The sequence below is a fragment of the Ammospiza caudacuta genome, chromosome Z, assembly GCF_027887145.1.
Source record: "Ammospiza caudacuta isolate bAmmCau1 chromosome Z, bAmmCau1.pri, whole genome shotgun sequence".
Lineage (NCBI taxonomy): Eukaryota > Metazoa > Chordata > Aves > Passeriformes > Passerellidae > Ammospiza > Ammospiza caudacuta.
In genome coordinates this window covers 35,978,221-36,001,787 of record NC_080632.1, presented here as the reverse complement: position 1 = coordinate 36,001,787, position 23,567 = coordinate 35,978,221, and the positions used below count along the sequence as shown (strand labels likewise).

General features: G+C 35.3%; 1 protein-coding gene across 1 annotated transcript in view; it reads left to right on the top strand.

Moving 5' to 3' along the window:
• The first annotated feature begins 1,755 nt into the window (after positions 1-1,755).
• CNTLN (centlein) overlaps positions 1,756-23,567 on the top strand; it is a 199,414-nt gene continuing 177,602 nt past the window's right edge. The window contains 3 exon segments of the mRNA XM_058824396.1: positions 1,756-1,773; positions 7,680-7,768; positions 19,804-19,888. Of these exon segments, the coding sequence (XP_058680379.1) occupies positions 1,756-1,773; positions 7,680-7,768; positions 19,804-19,888 (192 nt within the window).

Below are 23,567 nucleotides of genomic sequence, written 5' to 3'. Positions count from 1 at the left end.
TTGATTTCTCACATGTTCTCCCTTCTGAAAGGATTTCCTACATTTATCAAGCGCTGCATCTCCAATATTGAGTATTCAGAAAAAAGCAAGTGCTGGTAGAAGACTATTCTAGTGAATGAATGGAAACAGAGCATCCTGTGTGCTCACTGAAGAAGAAAGTAATTTACTTGTTGCTATTCTGTGAGGGTGACATTGTGTGTGATAGGTCCATGTCTATCTGGTAAGTTCTGTCTACAAGTGAATTGATGTTTATTTTTGTTCCTTCCTCCTGTGATGGTACTGCTCTGCCTTCACTTCATTTTTTTACTATGCCATGACCAAGGAGTACCTTGTATTTCTTGCCAGTTGTTGCCACAATAAGTCAGTTATTTATGCCAATTAAACTATATAATGAAATTACTCAGTTAAGTTCATTGCTGTATTTTCGTTATGCTGATGAACTAATCTGAGAGTATGCTGATTAAATCATGTGTAAGGACAGTATCTTTAGTATAAGTTGGGTGGTATTTTTGCTTAGAGCACTATTAATGCATCAACATTGTAACAATGACACTATATTATTTTATTGTGCTTGTTTGCGTTCAGCAAAGTAATGAGTAAGGATTCAGTTTCTAAGGGAGAGTGTTTGAGGCTGTGTGTGGGTGTGTATTTATCCACGAGTGTTAAGAAAAGCAGTATACTAGTGCTTGTCCCTTTTTTAATCAAACGTATGTTTGTTGCAAGAACTGCCAACAGAGACTATATAACAGTAATTTCTTTGACTAGAAAAGTATGTGTGAAATATACATCAAACTTTTTTTAATATAATGCATTTACACATTGATTGTGTCATACTGCAACATTAAGGAATTGAGGGGATGGGGGAAAGTACTCTTGTTTACTGACGATGTCTGTTAAAAAGCAGTCAGTCTGGTCAAGTCACCTACAGCCCTCTTACAAATTTCTACCTAATAATTAGATGTTAACAGTGCATACTGTGTGTGAGTGACTTCTGTGAACTTGAAAATAATGCACTATTATTTTAAGAGCCTGGTGTGTCTAAGGTTCTAAGTTTTCTTCTGAGTTACTGATCAGTCTTCTGGTGACTTTTAGGTTGTTGAAAAGCGCAGCACCTCACAGATGGATTTTCTAAAGAACAAGAGTATTTTTGTTGTGACTACTCAGCAGTTCATGGTTGTAAAGAGAATACCTCTTATTTAGGAATGTAATATGGAAAACTGGAAAGCACAAAAAAACACTGGCACCCTGTGCCAAGAGAGTCTGATGTGACAGTATGCAGCAGTGTAAGTTTAAAAATCTTGCGAGACATCAAGAGAGAAACAAGTCTTGTCACTTGCATGTGAAGTGTATGTATCAGCTTGATAGTTAAAAGACTTGAGTTGTTCAGTTGGAAATGTACTAGTCTATCCTAGATGTTCAGGGAGCCCAGAACAATCCATAAACAAAATTTTCTTGCAGGTTTTTCAGTGGCTATACCAGCCAGCCAGGTTATTTCATGCTTTCCCCCCTCACACCCCATACCATGTAGTATTTTGATTTCCATACAAATTTTTCCAGCCTGACAATCATGTGTTTTGAAATACTCAATTCATAACACAGAAGATTATTGGTCTGCAATTGTTATAGAGTTATTATTAAAAATTTACAGTAAACCAGTAGCTCCCTCTGTCCTCCCAGCTGCTTTATTTTCCCGCTTGGGAATATGGACTAATTAAACAACTAAAATGAGGGTTTGTGTCTTGTGTTTTTGTAGTGATGATTGGAGAGGTGGGGGTACGGAAGAGGCTGTTTGGACTGAGTGTAAAGAGGTTGGGGTTTATGTTTTTTTCTGCTCTGAGGGTATAGTCTGTCAGATTTTAGAAGATTAATAATAATAAGTGAATAATAATTTGTAATGCTGTAAAGATTTAAGTTATGATAGGAACCCCTAAACAGTAATTAACATGTTTAGAAATAAATACAGTGAAACATCAAAAAGAGTACTGATTTCAAGTTGCAGGTAACTGAGATGCTTGATGTATGAATTTATGTAAAGGGGGGAAGTTTTTCTGTTTATCCTTGTTATCAACACAGTGCATGACATACATCTAAACAAAAAACTAAGCTTACTTGTAAATGTAAAGCCCCAACTGTTATAAGTTTATAGTTTCTGTGAGATTAAAAAAAAAAAGAAAAAAGATACTGCTTATGCTTTTGATACTTGTTTCACTGCTAATTTGAAAGTTTTGCTTTAGTAAATTCAGTATAATTACTTTAAAAAAAAAGATGCCATCTAATTCTCCTTGATAAAGCTGTATAAAAATATTCAAAAGATTCTATGGTTCCAAGTTTCCATTAGACAAATAACTGCAATATTGATACAGTTTTAGGTATTTATGATACCAAATAGCCAGTGAAATAGTTATGCTTGGAATTCACTTCCAAAAGGAAGATAAAATGTTTTGAATAAGGATATTTGTTTTTCCCTGCTTGTAAGTCAAAGTTTTGATTTCTGCTGATGCTTTATAAATTTGCAGCTTCACTTGAAATCAAATACTCGTGCTGTAGCTAGTTATACCTTGTAATGTCTGTTAGTGGCTTATCTTTTGTCAGTGTTTCTGAGCTTGCTCCTGTTAAAAATCAGTAAGAAAAAAACCAGTTTACTTGGCAAAGAACACATTTAAAGCCTAAGGTAGCCTGCATTCTTTTTGTCTTTCAGTATGATGAACTACAATCACTTTAACTGTAGGCTGAGGGCAAAAGTGTCACTTTTCAGGGAATACACAGTGTGCTTTTTTCAGAGTATTTTTGTTCTTGCATGCAAACTTGATGGCAGGGTGAGCATCTTTATCTGACATTAGATATGTTCTAAGTAATGAGTAATTTTTGCTAGCTTTCAAATGGCATCTGTATTCTGCCTTTATATAAAATCTCAGCTATCCAAGGTACACTCTCGCTGACCTCTTGAGTTGTTAACGTGCACTTGAGTAGGCTGAATGTTCTTTGGGTAAACTGAAGATTGATACATCCCAGGCCTTGACAGCTGCAGTGTTTTTCTGTGCCAGCTTCAAACAGTGTAAGTAAGCAATCTTTTTTCCATAGAAATTGTTTGGCTCCCAGGGCCATGCAGGGAAAAGCTTTACCAAGTCCATGAATTCTGCCAAGAGCTTAAAAAGGCTGTTTAAACTTCTTTTCATCTTAAACCTTAACAATTTCTAACTCATACTTAATCCATTATGCAAAATGCTTAATTAATCATATTACTGAGATTTAAATGAAATAGCCATTAAAATGTTTGGCATGTTAAAGAGAAGAAATCCACATATGGTAACCCAACATTCTTTGACTAATTTCTTTGTAATACTTTGTTGTCTTAATGATAAATTTTGTACATTTCTGTGTAAACTTTCCTTTTGTGAAATAACGTTCTCATATTTTTAACTTTGGATGAAGTTGTGGGGTTTTTTTGTTTGATTGGTTTTTTTTCTTTACTGGTACCATTTGAAGATGCATTTACATCCTTACTTTTTTTGGCAGAAGTACACTTAGGCAGGACATTGCTTAGTTTTACATGCATTTAGAGAAGTTAAAGTACATATTGGGTGCACAGTGAAAGGCATATGATGATTTAATTTCACATATCTGTTGATATAATTGCAGCATTTCTTTATAGTTCTGTGTGTGCTCATTCATAAATTGCAGTAGTAACTTTATCAGTTTGTCATCAACGAAAATAAACAACACGTATTGAAATATTATTGTTTTGCAGTTTTGGAAATTCCAATGACTTTTCACTTACTTCCATAGGATTTGTGAGGGCTTTGGTTTGTGTTTTGTGGTTGCATTTGTTGTAATTTGTTTATCATTTAATGGACACCTTTTAGCCTGTTCTGTGTAGCTGTTTCTTTGAAGTTTGTTTGGTGGTCATTCAATATTCCTTATTGCAAAGAAGATTTATTTTACAATTATAATGAGTTTTTTACATGTTGTTTCATCTACTTTTAGATGTTCTTTTAGCACAGAGGGAAGAGTTATGTAAGGAGTGGCAGTTTCACTGACGTGAGTACAAATTTGTGGCTGATTTTACTCTTCTTTGGACAACTTGAAGGAGCCCGTTTGTGGCATAGTTACAGGTTAAATCAAACTGCTTGTTTAGTTAAAAGAGATAGTTTATACCTGAGTGTTTGTGTTCTCATTAGAAATATTTGTTGAAATTTCCTATTTTGTATTTATATTACCAAAGGGAGATAACTGGAAAGTTTATGTGGAAATTCAGTTGTCAGAGGCTCAGTATATGCTGTATACTGAGCAAAAACTATGGGAGGAATGTGAAGACTTCCCTCTCATTGTACATATATATAGTACATATTTGTTCATTAGGAACAATTCAATACTTGTTGCTGTGGTTTTCCATTTTTTTTTTTTGCTTTTATTCTGTAATTGTGGAAAGCTGTGCTCAGAAGTATTAATCTGAAAGTTGTGCGCTTTTCCGTGTTCTTGGATTGCCTCAAACTGTTTCCCAGCTGGGACCAGAAATATATATCTGTGTGGTAGGACAAAAAGCAGACACCCCTGCTTGTAGGGAGTCTCATGGTGTTTGATAGTGCTTCTTAGATTCATATGGAAGCCCAAGGGTCTCAGCTCTTCTAATATATACAAAAATAAACAGAAAACCCAACAGCTACCTCTGTGGTTTGTGTTCAGGGCAGTAAAGGGGAAAGTTAAGGAAGCATGCTCATTAGCAGATCCAAGACTTTAAATAGGTAAACAAAATTAACTAAACATAGCTCATGAAGTAATCAATCAGCATAAGAAACTTTTGATTGTTTGCTGTTCTACCTGAAAACACTCAGATTTCTGAGTGTTTTCAGGTAGAATAGTATTAGCATTTTGTTCTATTGGGTCTTCTCTGCTGTAATGATTTTGTGGCCTTTAGACTGATTTATGGTAGTTTAGTATGAAGTACACAGTGGATTCTGTATGAAGTATATAAAAATGCTCAAACACTAGTATCATGTAATTTTTGCTCTCCATATTTCTGATCAGTTGAGAAGTTTGAATTAAAATTATTCTAAAATTGGAGTAGATACATTGGTTTATTCCTGTTATTATGATTCAAAGATTTTCTTATGATGAAAGGCAGCAAGGCTGGTGAAGGGTCTAGAATGCAAGTCCTGTGAAGAGTGGCTGAGGTTGTTTAGCTCGGAGAAAAGGAGACTGAGGGGTCCTTTTCTCATCACTCTCTATGACTGCCTGAAAGGAGGCTGTAGCCAGGTGGGGGTCGGTTTCTTCTCACGGGCAGCCAGTGGCAAGACAAGATGACACAGGCTTAAGCTGTGCCAGGAGAGATGTAGGTTGGACATTAGGAAGAATTTCTTCACAGAAAGAGTAACTGGGCATTGGAATGGGCTGCTCAAGGAGATGGTGAAGTCACTGTCCCTGGGGGTGTTTAAGGAAAGACTGAATGTGGCACTCAGTGCCATGGACCACCTGACGCAGTGTTTGGTCATAGGCTGGACTTGATCTCAGAGGTTGCTTCCAGCCTAATTGATTCTGTGAAAGTAGTGTCGTTTAGGCTGGAAGGATCACTGATTTAATGTCCTTTGAAATAAGTAAAACAAAATCATATTTGATTTACAATTGTTTAGAGAGATTTAGTCTGGCTTTGTGGCTTGTTTTTTGTGTGTTTGTTTTTTCTGTTTGCTTTCCCCCTGACTTATCAATATAAGTGCAAAATTTTTTTGGATGTTAAAATTACTCTGAATCCAGCTTCTGTGTGGATCCTAATGCTTTTTAGAAGCCTGTTGCAGTTGTCCAAATCTGAAAAACATTTTTATTTTTAATTCTGTTTCTGCCTGAGAAGAAGCAGTAGGTCATGCCTGGTTCACAGTCTACACACATTGTAACTCTTCAGGTGGCCTGGCAAGGCATTTTTGGGAGATAATGTCTTTTATTCTGAGGACATGAAACAAATGCACTCTTTTTGTAGTCTTTCCCAGTGATACATAGAAGTTCAGTTTACTAAATGTGTAAGTGACAGCATGAAATTAGGGGCAGTGCTTTATTTTTTTACTTAGTAACCCAGTTAATATGGTTCTTAGTGTTTATCTTTTAACTTGATTCTGAGCTGAAAGTTAACCTATTTTTAGCACTTGTACTGAACAAAGACTTGGATACTGATGCAAAGTCATTCGAGTTACTAATTATCTGGTGTACAGTTCAGCTTTTGTGTTACCTTTCTATAAAAATGAATGTAGTGCTCCATAATGCAGTTAGTTAACTGTTTGTATGCAGAATGGTCACTTTCAGTTTTGAAAAGAATGCTTACATTAGTAACCTAATTTGATTAGAGAAGGATTGTGGTTTTTTCAAGCGTTTTAGAAACATCTTGTTCCTCTTTCTCTTTTTGCACAAATTTTTTTAGTAATTGTTTGATTTTGAAAATGCAAGAAACACAGTTAAAACATGGTTTTAAAGGCTGTGCACAACCTGTGAAAGTTGAAATTTTTCTGCTTTTAAGAAAGATGAACTCTTTCTGGTGTAGTGCATTTTGCATAAGCTGATAATAGTCTTGAATTACAAGATCTTTTTGTCAATTTGGTTTTTAACATTTAGATTTGACATTAGAAAGAATTTCTTGTCAGGCACTGAAATGGGCTATTCAGGGAGGTGGTGGTGTTGCCATCCCTGGCAGTATTTAAAAGCTGTAGATGTGGCATGTAGGGATTTGTGGTGGTTGTAGCAATGTTAGGTTACTGGTTGGATGCCTTGACCATAAATGTCTTTTCCAGTCTAAATGATTCTCTGTTTCCAAAACACTAGTAGACATAGCTGCACTCTAATTATTTTTCCCTTTTGAATAGGCCTAGCTGCCATTATGCTGTGGGTTTAGCTTATCAGTTCCTAATTTTGTGTTAAACTGTTTCAGTAGGTCTCCTCCTAGTCTGGACTGTGGTTTATATACACATATTGTCTTACTGGTCTTCATCTTTTGCTGGGCTTTATTGTTCTCCCCTAATATTTTTATATCATCAACAAATGGGTTTGGCTTGTAAAATAACTGATATTGGTGCTTCCAATAATAAAATCATTGGAATAACAAGACACCAGTGAAAAATAACAGCTAATGTGTAGTAGAAAATACATATTTGGGAAGGCTTTTAGCTGACGACTAGTTTTCACAAACTTCTGAAGTCTGTTTGTAAACAACAGTGTTTCCTTGCTCACTTGAGTTTTCTTTCAGAAGCTTCTGTATACTGCAGGTTAGATGCCTGTGTGTTAGAAGACTGTTTTACTGCATTTTTTAAAATAAAGAGCTGCATGTGGTAAATCTTAATGTTGAAGCAGGTATTCTAGGCTTAGTATTTAATAGAAATTGTGTCAGTAACAGATAATAGCAAAAGGCAGCCTTGTTTCAATAATGTCATTTCTGCTGCCATATGTTACCTTGCATACTATTTTAATGTTGATTGTAAGTGTTTATTTTACTTCAGTATTCTCTATGGTTAAAACTTTCTTTATTCAAGAGAGCCATCGGCTGTTTTTTCATGGAACAGTGAGTAACTTGCAGGGAATTCTCACTAGATTAGGGCTTTCTTGGCAATTGTCTTTTGAATATGCTCAGTATAACCTTTTTTGTCTGTAAAAGGCATTATACATGTGATGTGTTTTTTCTTTTTTTTTTTTTTCCTATTTCTAAGGCTGATAAAGAATTTGTATTGTTTCTTTGGAAACATCTCGAGGTGTCAAAGCCAGATCTTACTCAAGCTGTCAGCTTGGTTGTGGAAAGGTGAGCTTGAAGATTTAACATGCTACTAAAACCAAAAAGCAACCAACCTCCCCTGCTGATATGTTCTTTATCTTTCTAATTGAGAACTATGTAGAGTTCTAAGAATTTATTGAAAAAGTTTAATGGCTGAATTTCATCAAGAGTGCCTAGAATACATTGCAGAGTTTTTGGTTTTTTTTGGTGCAAGTTGAAGCATACTTTAAAATCTGTTCTCACTGAAACTGCTGTGCTGCAGTTCAATACCATATTAAAATTATAAATGTCTTGCCATATTTTTTTTCCTGTTGAAAGAGTAAGAGGATGAAAATGACTGGTAATTTTGCAGTGTCATAAGCTGTTGGGTAACAATTATATATAAATTATGTTTATCTGAATTCTTGAGGAAGTGAAAAGCTAAGACTTGGTAATAGAAGACATAACTGTTATACGATCATAGAACATGCTGCATTGGAAGAGGTCGGAATCTTTGAGTCCTACTCCTTGCTCTGTACAGGACACACCAAGAATCGCATCATGTGCCTGAGAGCACTTTCAGAATGCCTCTTGGACTCTCTCAGGCTCGTGCTGTGACCACTTGCCTGGGGAACCTGTTCCAGTGCCCAGCCACCCTCTGGGGGAGGAACTTGTCCCTGACTGTAAAAGCTTCTATCTTCATTAATACAGGCAAGCAGGATCTTACTTCTGCAGCTTATTCCTCTGAGGATAAGTGATGGTGATGATTTCTTCATCATGCTTACTATCACCTGATTCCTGTAAATGTTAGTTAATTATCATGGTATGCGAACAAAACTTTGTTTTGGAATACTAATATTTATGAATTCAGATTATGTGGGTGAAAGATAAGGAGAATGTGAATGAGTTGGCTGTCAGAATTGAAACACTCAATTTTCTTAGGGTGTGACGATTTCCCTCTTTTAAAATGAAAAAGGGGATAAGGGGATTTTTTAAGAAAGAGAAAAATAATGGATTTTAACTTTTTTTAATGGCATCCCAATTTTACTTGGGAAGCTTGTTGTAGATTCATGAGGGTTCCTGGCTCCTTTGGGTTTCCATTGAGCGCTTTGATCTTAGAAGGCATGTTTTGTTGTTCACATCTTTCCTTCCTGGACTTCTTTTGCCATGTTCTTTCACTTGTGAAAATACAGTATTAACTTCTTTAGCTAGGAGTGCATTTCACTGAATCATGGTATTGTTAGGGTTAGAAGGGACCTTGGGAGATCATCTAGTGCAGCCTCTCTGCTGAGGCAGAGTCACCTAGAGCAGATTATACAGGTATGTGTCCAGGTGGGTTTTGAGTGTCTCTAGAGAAGGAGACCCTACAAACTGCTTAGGCAGTCTGTTCCAGTGCTCTGACACCCTCAGCATAAAGAAGTTCTGCTCATGTTGAGGCACCACTGAAAAGAGTCTGGCCCCATCCTCTTGATACCCACCTTTGAGATATTTATATGTATTGATGAGATCCCTTCTCTCTCAATAGTTTTTTATAGTTTTGTCCCCTGTTCTACCTTGCATAAATGAAATTTTTGTCCAAAATTAAATTTTGGAATGAAATTTTTGTCCAAAAATACAGTTGTGATCATGTAACTAGAGGTAATATTCTAAAGGATTCATATCCAGAGGAAGACAGTGATGGTGTAAGGACATGCAGGTTATTTTAAAGAGAACTGTTATTGGGGGTTCACATACGATCGCCACTGATGATATCAAGTAACTGCTGGCTATGTACTGGGACACCTAACTGCACAGAGTAATAACTTGGCTGTTTAGACAGTATGCTATCCTTACTATTGTTTTCTGGTTTGATTTGAGAAATAATTTTAACATGATATGAAGACTGATGCACAAATTTGTAGCATTCTTCATTTATGTTGAAATAGAAAACCATAATGATTTGTTTCCTAATAAAATTTGGTTATGTTTTCATGAGGACATGGTGATAGAATTCATCTTCCTTCATAAAACATAAAAAAATGAGAGAACTGCCTAAAACCTATAAATACAGCATTTAATATATGTAAACATGCATTGCATGTATATAAGCACAATTATACTGAAAAATTTAAAAAACTTGATTGTCCTAGCCACATTTTATAGATAGCTGAACAATGCAAAAAATTGTAATTCTTTTACCTGAAGCTTAAGAAGGCAGAAGCAGGTATTCAGGCTTATTAACATTCTTTATTTGTGTTGTATATAAAAAACAATCAGGATGTTAGGATGAATTGAAGCATAGAGCTGTTAGAAAGCATACATTTAAATAATGGTCAACAAATGAATTATTTAGAGTTCTTGAACTGTGTGCCTACACAAGTCTCTCTTCTTTATTATTTTTCATGTCTAGGAATATTTTTATGCATGATAGATGTCCATTGCTTTAAATTATTTTATTCTTTATTTAGAACAGAATTTGGTAATTTTGTGTATTATCCTTATTGTTACAATGAATATGGTGCTCTTATATACCACCTTGATGGACAAAAGCAGAATAATAAGCTCAAATTTTTTTGTATGTGTTTTGCACTGTTTAGAAGCTGATGATTGCTATGTGAAACCCTGCCAACATACTTTTGATAACGTGCTTGTCTAGTTTTTTTATGTCCTCTACTCTTTAGAATTACACTAATGCTTTAGAACCTTTTTGAACTCAAGGCTATACATGTATATCACAGCTTCTCCATGCCTCTCTGAATTATGGAATTAAAAAAGAAGAAATTGCTTCCACAGCATCTTTTTAGGTGTTATCATTACTCCTTAGAACCCTGGAATAGGTGTGGATGAAACCCATTCAATATATAGGAGTTTTATTAATCACAACTTTTGAACTTTTGGGTTGCTTTGGTTTGACAGGTGGAATAATAGTGTGTATTTTTCTCTTTAATTGATGTAGCTTCATCTCTTTTGCCTGAGAATGGTCTAATTGCCTCTTTGGAAATAGTTTCTAGCCCAACTTTACCTGTGAAACTTCTGCACAACCAAATTACAGCCTCATAAATTCTATTCTAACTTTTCCAGTTATTACTCTCCATAGTGATTTCCTTAGTAGCTTCAGTTTCATGACTGCACTTCTTCACACACTCATCCTTTCAGATAAGTTTTTGTCTTTTTCTCTACCTTATAGGAGTAAATAATATCGTTTTTTAATGCTAGTATCAGTTTATCTTAGTTCCAGTACATTGATTGCCTTTAAAGGGAATCTGCTATCTACCACTGCTGCTGTCCAGAAAATTACAGGACAATAGATTTTCTGGCTTTGTTAATCTGGGAAAAATACATGGGTTTAAAGAGTTTAAAAGATGGAATGATCAAATAACTGTTACAAGCAAGATGATTTGTGAAGTGTGCCACTTGGGAGGATCTGTGCTGCTTGCAACCCATTTTTATATATTATACAGAGTTTCAGATGAGCTGGAAATTGAAAATTTACACTAAAATCTGATAAAAAAGATTTAAATCTTACAGATTGTTTTTCTGTCTCATCTGTATTAGGAACAACAGAGACCCAGTCATATTAAAGTTCAGAACTTTTTCTATCTTACTCAGGCTTAATGTGAGATTCTGAGATAGAAACAAAAGAATGGGATGGATTTAAACCTTTTTTATTTCTTCTTGTGACATGGATACCACTAGTGTTTGCATAACTTCATTTTTCAATGTGCTCTTTCCACCAAAAATTCCATGACCCAGAAACTTCCATTCCCTGCCAAATCTTTGAGACTGCCTGAGGTCATATAAGCCAGATAGGTAACAGAAGCAGACAGAACCTAAGAAAACACAGGCATGTGTACCCTCCTAGATCATATATATTTATATAAAGAATCAGACAATATTGTCTAGTATATTTCAGTCATTAAATTGATGGAAGAGACAGCTGGGCTTTTTTCACCAGATTACAGTTGCGAGAATAAAAAGATGCAGGACAGAATGTTCTCTTAGAACCTTACAACTTACTCCGCAGGTGTGTGATGAAGAAAAGAAGATAAATATTAGGAGGAATTGAGTGGGCAATAGTAGCTTTACAGTAGGGTCATTTGTATTTATAACATTAGAAAATTCCTTAGAGTATCTTTTTCCAAACGAACCAGGAAAATAGAAAAGATTTAATTTGGGGGGCATAGGGCGAAATTACTAGTACCTTGCTGTTATTTGTTTGTTATTTTCCAATGCTTTCATGGCCCCAAAATAGAAGTTCTCCTGCCCTAAAATTGTAAAAGTATAGCTTGTACTTTTTTATGGCGGTGCTGCTGATTCCTGTAATATACCAATGATATTGTACTTTTCAGCAGTCTTTGCAGTTCTTGCTGGATAACTGTAACTATATTCCCAATTTAATATTCAGATATAAACAAAAAATTATCTTTACTGTGCAAATGAGAAATGCCTTTGGGATATGTAAAAGCCTCCAGGTATTTTAAACAAGCCATTGTAAAACTACTACTCATGTTAGTATACTTTCCAGCTACTTTAAATACTATTGATCTCAGTATTATGTAAAGAGTATGCTATTTCTAGTTTGCTGCCTTTTGAAAGATTTTTTTGTGATTTAAAAAAAAGTTGCTAGAAAATAGCTCTTATTAGGTAAATGTATGTGTAAACTGAAATGGAGCTGGGTTCAGATGAGAGTGTGAAAGGTTTTGAAATATTTTTGCGAACTTCAAAACTGCTTTAAGACTCTTCCTTCTGTAGTACATGCAAGCATGACAAGTCAACAGACTAATTTTCCTCTAGGGCTTCTAGCTGACTCTTTCCCTTTTTTCTGGAAGGAGAATGTAGAAGGATCCATTAACGATCAAACTGTGGCAATGATAGAAGACGTGGTAGATGTACCTGGGGATTGTGTTTTGTGAGATGGTATACTTACCTTGGGAAAGCCTGCCTTATGCAGATGTTTTTCCATATCTAGATTTCAAGTGTTGTGTATTGCAGGTCTTAACAAAGGCAAAGAATGGATTTATCATTTCAGGCCACTCTTAATAAACATGGCAACCTGAATGTTAGTGCCAGTGATTGAGAGTTTTGTTGTTGTTCTTCCTGAGGAGTTACATCTGTATAAAGGTGAACAGATGGACAGAAATATGGCGGAAAAGCAAGAGATCAAAAATAACCAAAGAATTTTTGGAAAGGAAATTGCAGGAGCTTTGCTGTTCACAGGATGCTGCTGTGGTTTGCAGCATCCTGTGAATAGCAAATTGTGGAAAAAACATAAACAGGTTGACATAGATTCTTCACTGACTGCTGATATGCAGATTTACTGAAAATGGCAAGTACTTTTTATGTAAAAAGAATAAGTGAATGTGCTGTATGAATGAACACTTTAGATGCCTAAGTTAATTGAAAAAATTAAAAATGTGTGCCTCACACCTTTTTGAAGGGATGATAAACATTGTGTAGAAGCTTTCTTAATACACCCTTTTACAAATTAACAGGAAACACAATGGCAGGAGGACACTGATGTAAACAAGATGTAAGCCATTACCATTTTGTCACTCTGATTTTAAAATACAATGGACTGTCCAGTTACTATCACACAATATAGTGGACAGAATAATAGAGCATAAGAGTACAACCTTTCTGGCTAAGGTCAAATAATTGTGATTTTCTACAGTTAATGAAAATTTAATATCCTGTTTCATTAAAAATTCTCAGAACGTTGAACATAAGTCAACATTCCATGGAGAAGAAGGTATTATGCAGTTTGCATGTGTGCATATCTGCATATCGGAGCACAAAATATTGACATGATAATTGCAGTCAAGCCTGATTGAACAGTGGCCTCTGGGAATTCAGCTGGTGTTGTACCAACTGGATGGCTGCTCAGGACACAGTTTGAAATGCAAGGTGCAAGTTAGCACTTTATTCAGCACAGGCAGGCATCATTTAAAAATCCTTGGGGGAAACCCTGGTGATGTGCAGATGTTAAAGCAGTCTGTTCTGAAGTGCTGATATTTTGAACACTGTAAAAGACTTGTGTATTTTAGATGAAAAATGTTTGCAAAATTATTGGGCAAAAATAATTGGGCAAAAATGTCACCTTTTTTTGTACTATTTTAGTGTAAATACATTTAGTATCTTATGTATGTTGCTTAAAATAAGACATCATCATATTCTTAAAATAAGAGTCTTAGTCCTTAATGTGTCATCTAATAAATTAAATCAATCAAGTTAGAGATGCAAGAAAATTTGTGTTTCTGTAATGATGCCTTTTCATTTTGATACATATCATGTAATATAGAACTGGCTCTATAGATAATTTACTAAGGAAACAATTTCATTTAACATTTATAATTAGATCTTACATTATCTTTGTAAAGAAACGAAAATAGGTATATATATTTTTTATAGAAAGTAACTACTGTTAAAAGAGCACTTAGAAAAGTGCAAAATGTGGTATTAATTTAAATTCTTCATTGCTCCATGCTGTCGAATCTTTTGTAAGTACTACTATAAGTATTAAAAGAAAAAAGTAATTATGTCTATCAATTGTAGTTCATGAAGTATAAGGATTTTCTAGACTCTTAGATGAAATTTAACACATGATTAAGTGAAAATGATTTAGCTTTTTTTTAAATCAGTTCTTAGTACATGGAAGTACAGTGAGGTTTCTACTTGGAAGATCAAGGCATAGGCTCTGTTTCTACTAACCAATGACTATGCAATCGCAGGGATGACTGTACACGGTAATTACAATATTGGTGCCATATTTACCATAACGTTGACAGTCTGTGCTCTACAACTTCACTTTGCACGTGGGTGATTAATTATCTATTTAATACAAACAGAGAATGTGTGAATTATGGAAGTTTGTAAAATACTTGGAAGTTGGAGGACAGGGAGATAAGGTAATCAAATTAAAGCTGCATCACACCAACTGATATTTTATAGCCTTTCTAGTTCTGCAGCCCTTTAGAATCAATGAAATGTGTTTCAAAAGTCACATTGTTTCTGGAAGCAGTTTATTATATTTAGAGATACACTGCTAAAATGCAACCTTTACTGTTTACCACACTGCCCAAAGTTTGCAGTGTAACCTTCACTTTCTGTTAAAAGACCAAATTTGTAGATGTGATTTTGGTTTTGTGATGTTTGGGGGTTTTTGTTTAGTTTTGGTGTTTGGTTGGTTTTGTTGTTTTTGTTGTTGTTGTTGGATTTATTGTTTGTGGGGGTTTTTAGTTGTTTTTTTTAATTTGTTTTGTTGGTTTTTTTAAAATTCAGTGATTTGTAAAACTGATAGGATGCATTCCATGAAACATGTAAACAGCAAATTCAGTTTATTAATTAAATTTATTTTTATTTAATTGGTGTAAATGTGACATAATTGTATATGACTCCAAGTTACTTTTTCTTCACAAACAGTTAAGTGCTTGTTTCATTAAGACTTGTGGTACAGTACAGGATAGCTCTTTTCTCATACTGCTTTTGCTGAAGATTTTAGGAAGGATATTGTTTAGAAACTTGAACAGACTTCTGTTCTTTTAAATATTAAGGCTTTTGCTGTTTTCATATCTCATTCATGGATAACTGTTTCCTCAAAGTCTAATGTTTCATTGCTGGCAAGCCATTAGAATGGCGGCAAACATCAAGAGCATTGTCTTGTTGTATAATTGAGTAGAGCATAATACAGGAAGAAAATTGTAATAGAGAAATGTGTCAAACTTAAGAATATTTTATCTGTTTCTTCATTTTTGTGGGAAGCTGAATCTTGATAATCTTTGTAGCTAAATGCATCTGTGTTAAACATTTAAAATAGGTAGTACTCATGGGAAAACTGATTGGAGCTTAGAACTTGTACAAATTGACAGCCTCTCTTCACTCCATTTTTCATCCTAAAGAAGTCTGCAAATATTCTTAGCTCACATCATTATTGCTCATCAGTGATTCTAATTAGCTAAACAGGAGTTTGTCTCAGTCATTGATCATCATCAGCTTCTTGACAGTGCCTGAGTTTTCCCCCCCCATATTCCAATGGACTTTTAAGAATACATTTTAAATACAAAAGCTCAAGGAATGAAGTTGTTCAAAGAGTTTTTTTCTGAATATTTGTTACCCTTTTAAAAAAGAAGAGATGATGACTGCATTTCCTATAGAGTCCCATTTTACAGTGTGACAGCAGATCCAAATATGATGTATAAGTTCCAGTCTGAAATACTACCTTGATTGTCTGTGGGGAGCTATCTTGTAAGACGCATAGGAAAATGTCCTATGCCATCAGGAGAAACTGCTAATAAAGTTGCATTTGAGGTTTCAGCTTATACTTTAGGCTTCTGACAACTTCCATTTTGTACTTAACTTCTAATAAGTAAAGCATTTTTCTTTATCTGTGGGTGGTTACATGTTAAACGATTTTTGGGGGCATTAGAAGCATGTGGTATCCCAAAAAGCTTGAAAGAAAACATCGTAAGAGCAAAATACATAAAATTCATTTAAACTTTTCCTACTCATTGTGATGATAGATCTCTGTTTATAAACTATGTTCTTTGAAATCTTTGTTAAAAGGAGTGCTTTAGCAAGCATTGGAAGGAAAATAGGAAGGAAAATAGGTGGAAAATGCTGCATTTAACTAGAAATGTGCTGTGATCTGTTGTCTAGTATGTAGCTCTGTTACAGGTGTATTTTTTGCTTTAACAGTGATCTGTTTCTTTTTTTTCCTCTCCAGTCCCAGACTTTATTCTTTGAACCCATGTTTTGAAACCACATCCTAAAGTCAGAGGGCTCAAAAGATTCTTAACTACCAATAATAAACCAGAATTAGCTGTGCATACTGTTTTTCACAGCTGTTTGTTCTTTTACCTGGCTCTTGGTTCCCTTATTTTCTTCCTCTGTTTTCTCCTTAAAAATAAGTTTAAAAATTAACCACTCACAACTCTGAAGTTCCTTAGGGATACATATCTAACTTTCCAGATTTTCAGATCATTTAATGCATTAGAAAACAAGTTTAGTAATAATTTTCAAGTGATGTTTGCATAGTTCAGTTAGGAGGCTAGCTGATTATATGGTTTTTGTATCTTGATTGAGTCTCACTTTTTGAAAGTCTGACTTTAAGAGAGAAGATGGGACGATGATGGCATATCGTGAGTGGTAGACTTAAGGTCAGGATACTTCTGAGAGGTGGAAACAATGCTATTCAGTACTTCATGGGGCTTGTGCGTGGCTAATGGTGTGATTCGTTCTGTCTGCTCTGGACTCTTCCAAGTACTTTACTACAAAGTACTTGGAATAGTCACGTGCAGACACTTTCCTTTTTGTCTTCTAAAGCTCTTAGGATTTTGAGTCAGCTAGTGTGTGTCTAATCTAAGGTGTCTAGCTATAATTAAGACGTGAGGAAACTTTGAATGTTACATTTCTTACAGTTCAGATTAATATAGGTCTGTCATTTCCTCAGGTAGATTGTAGTGTAGCATGCTTATGGAAGAGTGATAACCTTCCTCCCCAAATATTTGGGGTTTGATTACTGCAACTGTTGTCTTTCAGAAAGGGTAATTGTTGATAGCCATTTAAGATCCCACTGCAAAGTAATTTAATATAAAGAAGCATTAATATTTCTAAATTGGAACAGTTTTTGTTTCATTTACATTGTACCTATCATGAACAGTATGTCTCCTTCAGGAACATTCACAGACTTTTGGGTTAAGTATTATACCCATAAACTATTCAGCCATTTTTACATTTTTGCTTACTAACTCCTGTTCTTTAAGGTTTCTACTATCTTCTAGTACAAAGTTTTATATACTTACCAGAAAGTCTTTTACCATGTTTTAAAACATGACTGAGAGTGTGACTGTGTGACTTCTGTTAGCTAGATACGTATTACAGGCAGGGTAAATCGGTTTCATGGCCTCATAACCTGTCATGTTTTGAAACCTGTTTATTGTTTTTGAAAAGACATCATAGCACAACTTTTGGAATGCATTAAATAATTTCATATTTGCATGAATTTCTGTAATCACGTCTACTGAGTTACATTCCTGTAAGTTTTCAGATATAAACTGTGACAGCTATAGGTGGTCTGTAGATGCACAAACAATTTGGCCTTGACAGACACTTAATCGACGAGCTGTCTTGTTACTCGTTGAAGTAAACAAGTCCTCAAGTATGAAAGTGATTGGCTGAATTCAGGCTCAAACGAGGGGACTCAGGCCAGTTCCTTTGGCCCAAGGATGCACCCACATCATTGCCCAGTGAGCTGGGCGGAGCTGAAACCTTTGTCCAGTCAGCTCTGTATGAGCCAGAAATTTTAAGCCCGTATAAAAGGGTCTGCCCTTCAATAAATGCTGGCTGTTGCTGCATGGACATGGAGTTTCATGTCACTTGTCTGTCTCTGAAACTGCAACAATAAACTATGAAAAACTGTCCATACTATTTATTTTACTGCTTATGACTTTCTAGCAACCTATCATGCAATGGCTTGTTGGTTCTGATTGGAGGTAATCAGATGCTTTAAGGTCAGTATCTGATATTCATTTTTTTGTTAAATTTCTACCTCTCAGTTAAAATGTTAAATACATTTCAGATATGAAATGTCTTTTGGAATACTTCATCATCTGATTTGGAATATTCATCATCTGATTTCACAGCGCTGAGTTAGAAGAAGATTTTTTTTAAAATGCAATACAACTAAGACTGCTTCCCATATATTTTTATTTTTCTTAAGTGAAATGTAGCTTAAATGCATACCTTTTCAGATAGCTTTTTCTTAGTTTTCTTCAAGTCCTACAACATATCCTTGCTGTATTTTTGAAATAGGAGAGAGGTATTTAGATGAGACATGAATTTCCAAAACCCTCACTTCAAATTCCATACCATTTTTCTTTAGTTCTTTGTTTACTCAAGATTGGATTAGATATTTTAGCAGTCATAGAACTTTATTAAAAACCACCACGTTATTGGATGGTCTATTAATGTCAGTGTAGTTTAGTTTCTAAAATCTCTCATAGCATTAGACTACACAGTAATACTTAATAGTGGAGAAAAATAATCCTTCATGTATGTACTATCCTTATTGGCCACTGTTACAGAATGCTTTGGCAGATTAATCCTTTTGTGTACAGCTGGATATTTTTATCCAATTTAGACAGATTTATAGACTCATGTGTACTAGTGTTTCATTCCCTTACAGCTCTGAAATATTCCTTATTTGGTAGAGGAAGAGTTGCTCAAGTGGGATTCTTGAGCTTCCATAGGTGGCTGATACCAGCCCTGATGAAAGTTTCAACTGTATTGTGAGAACAGAGATAATCTGCATGAGTTTCTGCTTCTGTCAGCTGTGGTGCTGCAATTGCCTGAGATGTTCAGACATTTTTAGGGAATATATATTTCTCAGCCCTTTAGTCATACATGTGATAAGAACTTTTGTGCTAAGGAATATGTTGTGACATTTGTTTTCTTTCTGCCTAAAATGGAGGCCAGCAAGGGCATCAGTGTTTGAACTCAGTTAAGAAATAAGATAGCAATGAAGTGAGGTACTTTGTTAAACAAACCAAAGTGTTGCAGAGGTGATGATAGATGTGCACTTATTGTGGCTCTGTTCATCCCCCTTACTCAAGCTTCTGAGTCTTTTTTCTTCTGCTAGTATAAGTTACTCATTCTGTCCCTGTGGAATATAGAAAAATAATTATCCATGATGTTCAGAAGTGTTGTTTCAGACATAAAAATGCCATGTAACTGAGATAAGGACTTCACAAACTGAAGTAGCTTGGTGATTCTACATTGCAAAGAAGGGGCAAAGGCATTTTGCTCACTATGTATTCAAATACACTTCTCTACATTTGGGAAAGAGTGAGAAACCGATAATTTCAGCTGCTTTAAAAATATTAAGACCTCTTATTTCTGTTTCTTTTTGAACAAAGCTGTGTTAGATGTTTACAGATGTAATTTGCTGTCACTTGCCATATGCTCCCTGATTAATTCTGCAGGGCCTGTCAGCTTCAGATAATTTAATTTTCTGTGCTTTAAAATGACATTCATTATCAGGACATGAAAAATTCAAATGATTAACTGCAAATTATGACTAATAAAGTGTCTATTTTTTTGTTTGTTTCCAGAGAAAAACAGAAAGCTGAAGTCAAGGACAGAAGCATTTTAGAGGTTTTGCAAGCCAAAGACAGCAAAATAGAGTCTTTAGAACAGGTTTGTATTATGTTTTAATAGAGCAGTTAAGAAAACTTGTCATTGACAACACATTTATGTTTGTCAAAAGGAGAAAATAGTTTGCTATTGTCTCTTAAGAAAAAAAGTTGTGATTCAGAGATTGCAAATTTCTGATGAAGTATTATTCAAGCTCTTCTGTGTTGTTCAAACGGTTGATCTGTTACCTGAAAAGGTCATGTCATTTTAGATTAAACTTTTTCTGAAAAATCTTGTCAGTTCATTGCCTCATCTTACCCTATAGTCTAACCTAAACTTGGATCTCTAGAAGAGTGTTCTGGTTTGTAATATGCCCATGCACATCTTGGTAAGATTTGCCATCCTGACAAGTACAAAATAATAAACCTGATGCACCTTCTGCCTGACAAGGAACACCAGTGAACTGGTGGTGTTTCTCCTTTTATTTATTTTTTAATCCATTCATATTTAAACAAATATATAGAAAACATACATTATATATGATATGAAGTACAAAAAGTGTCGTATTTTATATATAATTTTTTGTTATAGAGACTATGTAATGTATATATAGTAGATTATTTCTATCCCATATATAATCTATAAAGTATAATATTATATACTTTATATACTATAGAATTATATCCAATATTTAATACATTAGATGTAATATAATGTGTTATATTGCATATAATACGTAGATCTATGAAAGATGTAAATATCTGAAAAAATAATACAGTAAATAAAATTAAAATACTGTTTATTATTGAATAAACTTTAATTTGTATTACAGCAGTGGCTGAAGTTTCAGTGTGGTGTCTATGGCCGTAGGTGTGATGTGTAATCTGTTTGGTGCATACACACACAGCATGTTTAGAAGCCAGCAGTGTATGATTTCTGCCCTACCCTTACCTGAAAGGCAAAATACCTGTGAAGACCTTTATAGGAATATGTATGCAGTACTGTGCTTTTAAGAAGGCTCCCTGCTGTGGCAGTGTCTGAACCTGGGATGTGCATTCTCCATGAGGTTGCTCTCTGTGGTTTCAGATCAATTTCAGGAGCTGAAACTCTAATTGATCAGAAATCTGAAATTGATGATGTAATGAATTTACATCATCCATGTGGAAATGGAGAGAGACTGGTAAATGTAATTAAAACCGTGGAAATCTGGCATCCAGGAAAGAAGAGTTTGTCAACAGGATGGTAAAACTCTGGATATCCATAAAAACTTGGGAATGAGAGGCTGGAGAGTAGCCCCACAGAAAATACCGGGATCCTTGTTCACAGAAAGTTGAACATGGGTCAGCAGTGCCCTGGCAGCCAGGAGGGCCAACCCTGTCCTGGGGTGCATCAGGCACAGCATCACAGCTGGGCAAGGGAGGGGATTGTCCTGCTCTGCTCTGAGCTGGGGCAGCCTCACCTCCTGTGCTGGGGGCAGTTTTTGGGTACTGCAGTAATGACGGTGGTGAAAGGCCTTGAGGGGAAGACAGGAGTGAATCAGGTTACTTGGTTCAGCCTGGTGAGGAGGAGACTAAGGGGAGATCTCATTGGGATTTAAGACTTCTTTATAAGGGGAAGAGGTGGGGCAGCACTGATCTCTTCCCTCTGGTGACCAGTGACAGGTCCCAAGGGATTGGCTTGGAGATGTCAGTGTAGGTTTGAGTTGGATATTAGGAAAGGTTTCTTCACCCTGAGGGTGATTGGGCACTGGAAAAGGCTCCACTGGGAAATGGCCATTGCACTAAGCTTGCCAGAGTTCAACAAGCATTTGGATAATACTCTCAGGCACATAGTGTGATTTTAGAGGTTGTCCTGTACAAGGCCAGGAGTGGGACTTCATGGTCCTTGTGGGTTGCTTCCAAATCAGGATATTCTGTGACTCAGTGATTCTAACAGATGAGGAGAACAGAAGTTGATTTGATGATCATCACAGCTCTAATGCGGCCCTTACAATTAGCTTCCCTTAGCGTATCATTGACTTGGGGGAGTAGGTTGTGAAGGGCACCCGATGGTGCCAGTGCTGTGTATGAAAGCCGTGTACAGAGGTGATGTCATGCTGACCTTCTTGCCTCATCCATTGGCTGGGATGCTGTAGGACTGAATCAAGAGAGGGATTGCTTCCTGAGTGCCAAGTTTTAGTGATTTGGTATCAAAGAATGGAGCTGGCTTAAAAACCAATGTAATGTTCTTATTTATTTTGTATTACTGAATATGCTTCTTCGTTCACCTAAGGAAGAAAAGATACTATTTATGTAATTAACATGCAGATAGGTTGTGTGTGAAAATGTGCATTTTGACAGTCATGGTAATGAATGTTCTTTTCTGTAAAGTACAGACAGGAAGACTTGAAGGCTGTTCATTCGACTAATTTTTTACATCTAGGAAGTTGAGATTAGCCAGTCATTTCTTCTGTTGTTTTTCTCTTTGCCTTCATGCATCGCACAGAGATACCAGTTGCAACAAGATAATTTGTTGTAGGGTTTGTTGTCTAGGATTTTCTGAGTGGCCACCAAAAAGCTGATTGTATAAATCAATGCTGAGTAAGGGAAAAAAGAAAAATCAATGGACTGTCTCATCATTTGGCATAGATGTAAGCTTCTGTTGCTTCTAGAAATAACAACAGAACTGTATAAGGACATGAAATTGTATTTCTTGTCTTGTATTAGTCTTGCTTAGATTGACATGCCTAAAAGGACTTAAAAATTTTCTGTAAATATGAGAGCATATTCTCCACAGCCTAGATGAGATACATCCATGTAGTTAGCTCAACCTGAAAGCTAAATAAGTTTAATTAATAAAGAGATATTTCAAGTATTAGAGAAGTTTCTATTTTAACGGATTTTACTGAAAATCAAGTGAAATAGTAAATTTGGAAGCTATGATTCAGAAGTAATATCGTTGTTGATCACATTTTTATAACCTAACAGTGAAGAAAAGTGTTCAGATACTTATGAACATGGGACTTGTGGCTTTACGGATGAAAGTATAAATCATAATTTTTCAAGTCTTTTGCTGTCCAATATCTTTGGACTACAGTATATGCGTTGAACTTCTATTTACTTAGTACGACTTCAGGTTTTCACTGCTCCTGAATTATGGAGTTGTAATCTTCAGTTTTATATACATGAATAAGACCTTTTTCTTTTCATGAGTTTATTCCATAACTTCATATTGTGTTAAAAATTTAAAATATGAATTAGTGTGGATGATTTCAAGATGTACCATTCAAAGATACAAATAAATTTGTTTAAGCACTTAATATTATTCTTGTCTATTATTGCACATAAATTCAGCACAGAATGTATTGTATTTGAGTTTTCCATTGTACTTTTCCCTTCTTACTTTTTTTTTAATTGGTGTAGTGGTAACTTTTGGTCCTGATAGTCACAACTTGGCCTCATCTGGCATACGGATATATTTATTGTAAATGCTGTGTGGTAAAAATCCTGTTCCTTTGAGATTCGAGTCTTGAGTGCTATTCTGATTGTTTGCTGTTATTTTTGTTTTATGCAGCATCTCAAAACTCTATTCTTAGCAGTTATATATGCCTGACATGTATGCATCACTTCTCTGTTTCAATGAAAAGAATTTCTGCTATGTTTACGTGGCTAGGACACTCTCTTAGGATTTTACTTCTTCTGAAGACTGATAGATACTTGCTGCAAAAAATCTTTTCATTGTCTTTTTTATTTGGAAACATTTT